We start from the raw sequence: 10,038 nt of genomic DNA, 5'->3' as shown, positions 1-10,038 counted from the left end.
CCGTTTCCGGCATAGCATACAAGGTTTTTATAATATATTTGTCTACACGCATAGGCCAGGTGAGTTCATGCACTATCCTTTTTCTTAAATTTTTGAGTGGATACATGCTTCTATATGTTTTTAAACTTATTGGTGTATTATTAATCAAGACCGATTTAGCTGCCTTAAACAATCCCCGACTTTGTAGCACAATCATTAACTCCAAAAGGAGACACGGGATATATAGGTAGTACTATCTGGGAGACCCCCGCACACAGTGGGCCTACATCATGGGACGACCACCCTCTGAATGATAAAATGTATATCTTGTGACATATATCCGTGCCATTTGTAACTTATGTTGGGCAGACATAAGTGTAATTTGACCCATAACAATAAGGGGTATGGGTAAGGGGTATTTATTTTAGATGTTCACGGGTCGTGGACACATGTTTGATTGTGAACTTGCTTAATGTGCACCATACTATTTAGATCATTTCTATTTAAATATTTTCATAACTTGAACTCATGAACTCACCAACTTTTTAGTTGACCCAATTATTTTAAGCATGTGTTCAGGTACTTTTATTTGGATATGGAGATTTAAAATCTTAGACAAGAGCTCGCTTGGAGATAGAAGATACTTTTAGAAGACTTATGTCGAACCGTATAGCGTAACCCGAAGAAGCCATAATGGATAGTAGAACATTTTAACCTAATTAGATGGTAGTTGAATTTTTAGTTTTATAGTTATATTAAACATTTGATTGTAACTTTGACCTAGTGTCTTAATATAAATTTGTTAACTTATTTCCGCTGTGTTTTGGTTGGTATTCAATCGTAACGTCCAGCCCTTAGTCGGGGTGTGACATAAGTGAAATTGTGTACAAATATAAAGGACAATATCTGTAATTCTGTCCGAACTTTAATGGTTTATTTGGTTAGAGGATTTCAAATAATTTCATGCGAATTGGAATATGAATTCCCTTGTTTGGCTTGTTTGGTTGGGTAAAAGAGAGAATTGGAATTTGATTTAATTTCCATTCAAATTCATCATTTAGTGGATTCATATTTCTTCCATATTCCAAGGATTTCAGTGGATTTCAAAGGAATGTTAGGGTGTGTTTGTTTGATGTCTGAATGGGCTGAATGAGGCTGAAGTCTGATTCGCTCATACATCAGACTGTTTGTTTCATTCAAATATCACATCTTAACAACTACCCATTCAGCTTTACAAAAACGTTGAATGAGAACTGAATGAAAAGAAGACCTACTTGCCCTCACATTCGTTCATTCCTTCATCTTCTCTTCTCTTCTCTTCTAGGTGACCGATCAATGCACACTATGACCATCATCGCTCGATTTCTGCCCGATTAAAAGCACAACCAGGTACGAATTCTTTCTCCTTACTCGATTTCTTGCTCTTTTGTTTCTCTACCCTAGTCGATTTTTGTTGTCAGGTCTCTTAGTTTTATGCCAATTGATTTTTATTCAAATTTGCAAGAGTAATTGGTTCAGTTAGGGTTCAAAATTGATACACTTTTGTGCTAGAAATTTGGTTTAGGTTTTGGGGGTATTGTGATTACTATTGACGATTTAGGTTTGGTTGGATTTTATTAATTTGATATTACAAGTGATTACAAAACGCCCTGCTTGCGGTGCGCACATATAATGTATATATGTGTGAACCCTTGGGTGGGCAAAAGTAAAATTGCACTAATTTTGACGTTATTTTACTAATCACGTGAAAATAACGTTAAAAGTGGCGGAAGGTTAATCAGGCATCATGTGGTGGCGTTGATAGCCGAAAGACAAGGGCACATGCACCAATCAGCCGGTGTCCCGATGATTGAGTGTTATGTGTCTTATGTCCAAGGCTTGATTCAAAACTACTATCGAGCCGGGGGTCTCACCGGAAGCAGCCTCTCTATCCCTATGGGATAGAGGTAAGGCTGTCTACATCTTACCCTCCTCAGACCCTACCATAGCATTGCTATTGGTGGGATATACAGAGTACGATGATGATGATGATGATGAAGTGATTACAAATGTTTATTGACTAAAGTTTTTATTAACACTTTAGCTGCAAAGGCTGGGAGATAATTTGTTGTCTGGTTCTTCATAATTGTTTTCTGATTTTCGAAATTGATTAGTCAGAATGATAGGATTTATAACTGATAGGGTTTTTATAGAAGTTTTCGGTTGGTCGGTTTTCAAGTTTTCAAACCATGGCGAATGGTTGTAAAGTTTTAAAACCGTGGAGAATGGTTGTATAGTATAGACAAGTTGCAAAAATTTAATGAATACAAGCTGCCAAATAGAAGAACAAAATAGCCAAATAGAAGCACAACATAACTGCAAATACTTCACACAACAAAAGAGTTCAAACTAACTTATCAATCTCCGGTTCACAACAAGCTAACAAGCAGTTTTAGTCTTGAACATTTCACATTAATAGCTAAAGCAAAGTAGAGTTTTATGATTTATCACAACAACCAGTTCAAGTTCACAACAAGCAGCTAAACTTGGCTGGATTAAGTTATTAGGATATAACTATTTATGTGGCGGGCAAGGTATTTAAGATATTGACTTTTGAGAATTTCACATTTCATTTTGGCCGTCAAATCCCAATGCCCAAATACATAACTTCAACACAATATTAGGTTGTATTTAAAATGTTAAAATATAATTTAATGTTACGGTCTGCGCCGGTTTTTTACGGGCGGTTTTTTATAAACCGCAAACCAAACCTTTCACTACGATTTGAAACTTTTAAAACCGACCGCAAAACCAAAACAATGACCGGTTTGGGTTATTTCACGGTTTCAAATCGAGCCTTGAACAACACTAGTTTATACAAAAAGTTTATCAGTATACTTAACTTCTTGTTTCATTTTCTGCACCATCTCCTACTTTCGGATACAAACACGTTTTTGCTGCTGTTTTTAAATGGTCCGACTGCATTTTTTTACGGTTTTTATATCAAACCGTAAACCAAACCGTTAGTAACGGTTTTTGATAATCAAAACCGAAACCGATCCATCAGAAATAAACACGAAACCAAACCGTCATTAACGGTTTGTTCCGGTTTCATTTCGCGGTTCGGGATTAATATGCTTTTTTGAAAGAAGGCATAAACAATAAAATAAAAAAAATTGTTCAATATGTGTAGAACATGTTCTAAATAACCATATGCCACGAGTGAAATAATACTTGGAAACAAAAACTTGATAAAGTTTTAACCAATCATTAATATGAATTCTTTATTACCCTTAATAGAATAGTTAAATGTACATAGAACAATAAACAACACACAACAAGATATTCATGAAAAAAATGATGGTAAAACTGATGAAGCAAGGAAACAAGATCCAATGTTAGATGAGACAGGAAAACAATTACACTTCAAATAAAAGCAAAACTAACTTAATATATCTTTAAATCTTACGATCCGATCCGGTTTTATGGTCGGTTTCTGGTATAAACCGTAAACAAATCGTTTCTTGCGGTTTGAAATTTTTTAAACCGACCGGCTGGAAGCTAAAGACAAAAACCAATCACGAAACCAAACCAAACCGATGACCGTGAACACCCCTAATATGCCTCATGTATTAACTATTAGAGTTGTAACAAACTTACTCTTGATCTGATACGATATGTGTTTCGTATACATTCTAGATAACTTTTTGAAGCTTGCAAATAAACATGTCGAACCAATGTGTTAAACTTGTTGCAGCTGTTTGTTGTTCAAGCTATAAAGTTATTAGCTTTTTTTGTAATTAAAAATGTTGAATTCTGATCTAATGTAAGACATGGGTGTTTGACTTCAGAAAGTCAAAGTCAACAATGTAGTGGAAAGGTGCTAGCTACTGAAGGATCAACCAACAAAGGTACATAACTTTTGAAGATGAACAACTCAAGTTCAAGTCTTATCTTTTGAAGATCGAATGCCAAAGGAATGATTTAGTAGTTAAGTCTTTTTGTAAAGAGAGGAACTTAACAACATCATAGCTTTTGAAAACCCAAAACTTATGTATGTAATAGTTAACAAATGTGTTTCATGGGATGTCTGATGTTGGATTCTTATGATATTTTAATGGTTTTGTTAATTTCCTAATTTGGGACCAAATTTTCTCATCATTAAAGCAAATGTTATAAAGCATATATCGTGTTTTGAAGGTGATATTCCCAATCCTAAAGCAAATGTTATTGAATGTGCATGTGGTGTTTTTCTGCAGCAACTGTTAACTGATCAAGTGTGTTCAAAACCATTTAATGTATATTCAAGTTCATAAAAACCTTGAGGACTATTGTTTGTGAATTTTTTTATTAGCAGTCGGATTACCATCAGTACTCATACAATTGATGCACATTAATGGTGAACTATTTTTAAGATGTATTTTGGTTGGTTATAGCCAAAGTTTGTATTAAGATGCATTTTGGTTGGTTATAACGAAAGTTTGGTCATTGAATATAGTTATTAATAGCTCTGACTAAACAGATATATTTCATGTAGCGTAAAATAGTTCAGATGGGTAAAATAGTCATTCTGTACATCCATCAGAGATTCAACCAAACAACACTTACTACTTCAGCACTTACCGGTTCAGAGTCTCTTAATCATTCAGACATCTTAATGGTTCAGCACTTAATGGTTCAGCCCTTTCCAAACAACCCCTTAGTGACTTTACACAAAAAACCCTAGCCCTAGCAACCACCGTCACCAGCATTTTCTCCGGTCACCACCACCACCAACGTAATCCTGGAAATATCTAAACCAAGTTTTCTCGACCTGGAAACACCGCTAAAGCATCGCAGCCACACCCGAGTTTTTCCGAACATATCTAAACCAACACAACCCATTTTTTTCCTTAATTAGAATTCTGATTGACTGTGGTAATTGGAGATGGTGGTTGACAGAGTGACAAGCAGTTGACGGAATGACCGGCACTGGTGATTGATAATGGAATTTCTCTTTTTAAAAGTTTGAGATGGTGATGCTCGAATCAACAACAGGTGAAGAAATGGACTTTTCAAAGGGGGTGGGGTTGGTAATATTTGTTAAACTAAAAGGGAAAACTTGTCTTATTAAGTATTTTTTTCATTCCATTTCTTTCAACAAAACATATAACCAACCATAGTATGGATTTCAAAGGAATTTAACAATTCCGGTTCAAATTCCATTTCTCATATAAATTCCAATTCCAATTCCAATTCCAATTCCAATTCCAATTCCAATTCAATACATTCCACGAACCAAACGCCCCCTAAGCAGTGTTTTAAAAACCGATACGTACCAGCTGGTTGAACCGGTTATACCAGATTTTTGTAAGGCCACCGGTATTTAGAGCCTAGTATTTTTGGTCAGGTTACTAGAACATCGTACTGTCGGCTTTTTAAAAATACCGGTTTAAACCGGCAAACTGGTTTTAAATCCAAAAGATTTTTGATATTTTTTATGGCCGTATTTTTTAAAAATGACTTTTAACATACGGATAAAACTGAAATGAGTAAACACGTAAACAACGATTCGTTAATCAACCAATTTTGTATCATACAAATCCAATGGTGGTTTATTAACATCTTTTGTAATTGACAAATTTCGTATACAAAGTACAAACTTTATACCTGAATCGACCATTGTTCATGTGTGATATTTGGTTCAAGTGTGATGTTTATTAATGTACTCTTAAGTTATTTTCTGAGTTGAAATTGTGTTTATAATTTTATATGAAATTACAATGTAAATTATTCAAAACGGTTGAACATTCCAGTATATTTCGGTTCAAACGGTTGTACTTGTACCATTCTTAAACTAAATCCGGTATAAATAAAATACGGGTTTTAAAACATTAATCCTAATATTAAAATAAAACCAAGGGTAAAATAGGTATTAAACATTTACATATTACCAAATTCATAAACCCATAGCTGCTCTGCTCATTCAAGATACTTTATCCATTAACATCACCATACAAGACTTCCTCAATTCATTCTCCCACATCTGGTTTTTGTTCTTCCACTCTTCACTAAATCATCTCAAAGATTTCTTGTTCGTAATAATTTGCCTATTGCCTGTAACCCACCCAGTATCAGTTTCTTCATATCTTTCACTTTATCCACTCAAATTCATGCTCGAATCAGCATAAATCCTTCATATCTGGTGCTACAAATTTGTATGTTGAATCTTTCTTGTATATCCTATATGGGTTTATGATTAATTTGGTTATTCGCCCAAAACGATGCTAAATTGAAGTTGCCCACCAGGTGTTTGTTGAAATGCCTGAATGAGTTCTCATTTTACAATTTGATAGTTTAATTAGTTCCAATGGCTTTTTCCTCTTGTTTAAGTTGTGGGCCCTGGACTCTACCTCAAATTTATAACTACTCATCTTTATTTTCAACTCCCACAAGGCTCCCAAATTTTGTTACCTTTGCATCCACTAAACACCATGAACAAGATGTTCTTGATATGCTGCGTGGTGAAACCGATGAACACGCGGTGATAGATGTGTTTAAAGAGGCATTAAAGCAACCAGCTTTTGAACCGTCTTTGGGAATTTATGAGGAGATGCTTAGAAAGCTTGGTGAAGTAGGCTCGGTTGACTCGATTAGAGGCGTATTGGATGAAATGAAACGGTCTTCGTGTAAGGTTAAGGAAGATACTTTTTTCATTTTGATTGAAAGTTTTGCTAAGTTTGGTTTATATGATGAGGCTATTTGTGTATTGTTTATTATGGAAGAAGAGTTTGGAGTGAAACCAAGGACAAGTAGTTATAATTTCTTGTTAAATGTTCTTGTTGACGCGAATAAGTTGAAACTAGTTGAAGATGTTCACTCGTTAATGTGTAGTAAACGAATTAAACGAGACGTTGCAACTTTTAATATATTGATTAAATCTCTTTGTAAAGTGAAACAAATGAGGCTTGCGATTTTGATGATGGAAGAAATGCCTGCTCACGGGTTGACTCCCGATGAAAAGACGTATACGACCCTGATGGACGGGTATATCGAAGACGGGAATTTAGACGGCGCGTTAAGGATCCGTGAACAAATGGTATCGAGTCAATGTCAGTCAACGAATTTAACTGTTAACACTTTGATTCACGGGTTTTGCAAAATGGGTCAAGTTTCCGAAGCATTGACTTTCGTTCAAGAAATGACAAATGACGGGTTTTATCCTGACCGGGTTACATTCGACACGTTGGTTAACGGGTTATGCAAAGCGGGCCACGTGAGTCAGGGTTTGGAGATTATGGATGTTATGATTCAACACGGTTTCGACCCGTATGTGAACACGTACAACACGGTGATATCCGGGTTATGCAAATATGGTAATGTTGACGGCGCGAATGAGATTCTTAACCTAATGCTTGAAGGGGACGTTTCACCCGACACGGTAACGTACAACACGATTATTAACGGTTTGTGTAACGAAAACCAAGTTGAAGCAGCTTCTAAGCTCGCTCTTAACTTAACGAGCAAAGGAATCCGACCCGATGCTTCGACTTTCAATTCTCTAGTTCAAAGCCTTTGCTTATCGGGCAAATTTGAAACCGCACTCCAAATGTTGGAAGACATGAAAAACAACGGGTGTCAACCGGATGAGTTTACTTACAATATGTTAATCGATTGGTATTGCTCAAAAGGTAAACTTGATTCCGCTTTGAAAATATTAAAAGAAATGGAATCAAGTAACTGCACACGAAGCGTGATAACTTACAACACTCTCATAGACGGGTTTTGTAAAAACAAGAAAATTGAAGAAGCCGGTGAGATTTTCGACCGGATGGAGCTTAACGGGATTTCTAGAAACATGACGTCGTATAACATACTTATAGACGGGCTTTGCAAGAACAGACGGGCTGAGGAAGCCTCTATGCTTATGGACCAGATGATAACCGAAGGGCTAAAACCCGATAAGTTTACCTATAATTCGATTCTTTCCCACTTTTGTAAAACGGGTGATATAAAGAAAGCAACGGATATCGTTCAAGTTATGGTTACAAACGGGTGCGAACCCGATATTGTAACGTACGGGACTTTGATTCAAGGGTTATGTAAAGCGGGACGAATTGAAGTTGCGTGCAGGTTACTTAGAAGTATTCAGTTAAAAAACATGGTTGTGACACCGTACGCTTATAATCCGGTCATTCAAACGTTGTTTAAGAAGCGCGGTGCGGATGCTGCGATGGAGTTTTTTAGAGAAATGGAGCAAAAAGGGTGTACTCCTGATGAGGTGTCATATAAGATTGTTTCAAAGGGGTTGTGTTCTGGTGGAGGGCAAATTGGTCAAGCAGTTGACTTTGTGTTTGAGATGACTTCAAAAGGTTATATACCTGAGTTTGGTTCTATTTATATGTTGGCTGAAGGGCTTTGTGCTTTAAAAATGGAGGATACTTTGGTTAAGGTAGTGGATCAGATTATGAAAACCGCAAAATTTCCGGAAAATGAAGTGAAGATGATAACGGGTTATCTTAAAGTTCGAAAATTTGAAGATGCGTTGGTGACGTTGGATCGGTTTCTTAGTGTTCGGAAGCCGAAAAGAGGTTATTGGTGAGGGGTAAAATGTTTCCATCTTTTTGTACTTTGTTGTAGTGATATGTTGCTAGTATTCTATGTTTTTTACAGTTAGATTATATGTTGTTATTCTCAATATTCATCACGTTTGATACGTTATTTTGTCCTTGCGCGGTTAAGTGTTACTCGCTACAATATACGTTCTTAAACTCACCTAAATAACCAACTTGAAATATAAAATAGGTAAAACTACACTTTTAAGTATTTTATAAATTTAGTAATTGTAACATACTATTTGTTGTATCTTAAGTTTATATAATATATATTGATATTCCGATTTTTGATACGCGTAAGTGAGAGTTTGGGTAGTCGCGCAGGTCTCATCTTACATGACCATCTCAAATTTGTTGAAATTAATCTCATACCCGAAAACCAGTCTCAAATGTTTCATGCTAAACTTGTAAACACTTGTTTGGCGAATTCTAGAGACAAAAGTGTTCACACTTGTTGCTACAAATTGGCTTGAGTCATGAAATCAGGTGTACTGATTTTAGCCTTCCCGAATTAGAGTTTGAGTTGCAACGTGTAGGGGACCTGGTCATAGGTGACTCGAGATCAGAGCCTACTAAAACACCCCCAACGGTTAGGTTGTATAAAGATTGACAACCTTCAAGAGTTATTCACCTTGTATACAAGTGATTGGCTAAAATCATGCACTTTGCGTGTGTCGAAATATATAACCCAAGACAAGTTCCTTCATCATATCGCCAAGTCTAAAATGATGTAGTTTCGTTAGGTTACGCTAGTCGCAATGCTCAATGCTTTTGTACTTTATTTTGTTTGTCGTCACTTTACTAGCTATGAGTTACTTGAAACATACATAAGACATTTTAACTATTATATTAACAAGTCCCCGATAAAATCATGTTGGTTTGAGTTCAATGACACAATGCGAAAATTGGAATAGAAATGGCATAATTAGATGTCAAAATGAAGGTGAAAAATGAAGATGTCAAGGGACTTTTGTTGCCATTTTATTGAAAGTTTCTCATCACATCAAGGAAGTCGTTACTATCGTTTGCAAAGCTTCTTGTTTGTGACTCATTCAATGTTTGTTTATAACAATGTTGTAAAAGTAGGATTACAAGGCCGAGTACTTTTCGAGTACTCGCTACAAGGTACGTCGCCGATGCGAGTTTATGTAAATCTGCCTAATTACTAAAATCGGTCAAATGTGGTCAACCCAGCCAGAACCACATCGTATCGGTGAACTTTGACCGATTTTGACTCAAAAAAATAAAACATGGTTCGTATTTCAATAATATTATATAACAAATATCATTTTTTTAATTAATGATTAGTAATTTTTAGAATATTTTATTATTTAAAAATGTATTTCTTTTATTTATATTGATATTCACATATTTTATTATAAATATTAGTAAACTTATGATATTTGACATATATATAATATCCAAAAATTAATTTTCTATATATTTACCATGTCCGAGTACTCTCCGAATATTCCCCGAGTACTCC

General features: G+C 35.5%; 1 protein-coding gene across 1 annotated transcript; it reads left to right on the top strand.

The window, feature by feature from the left end:
* The first annotated feature begins 5,911 nt into the window (after positions 1 to 5,911).
* On the top strand, positions 5,912 to 8,658 carry LOC143557408 (uncharacterized). Its single transcript, XM_077046485.1, has one exon. The coding sequence runs from the start codon at positions 6,308 to 6,310 to the stop codon at positions 8,537 to 8,539; it is 2,232 nt and encodes a 743-aa protein (XP_076902600.1). The 5' UTR covers positions 5,912 to 6,307; the 3' UTR covers positions 8,540 to 8,658.
* Positions 8,659 to 10,038: the final 1,380 nt, after the last annotated feature.

This window comes from Bidens hawaiensis, unplaced genomic scaffold (assembly GCF_021521415.1).
Source record: "Bidens hawaiensis isolate Kalapana, Puna unplaced genomic scaffold, B.hawaiensis_p1.1 tig00018958_1, whole genome shotgun sequence".
Taxonomy (NCBI): domain Eukaryota; kingdom Viridiplantae; phylum Streptophyta; class Magnoliopsida; order Asterales; family Asteraceae; genus Bidens; species Bidens hawaiensis.
The sequence above is the reverse complement of the archived record's forward strand: the minus strand, read 5'-3'. Positions and strand labels throughout refer to the sequence as shown.

What these genes read in the sequence shown, in the direction of transcription:
- LOC143557408 (XM_077046485.1), top strand. Translation starts at nt 6,308, where the DNA reads ATGGCTTTTTCCTCTTGTTTAAGTTGTGGGCCCTGGACTCTACCTCAA.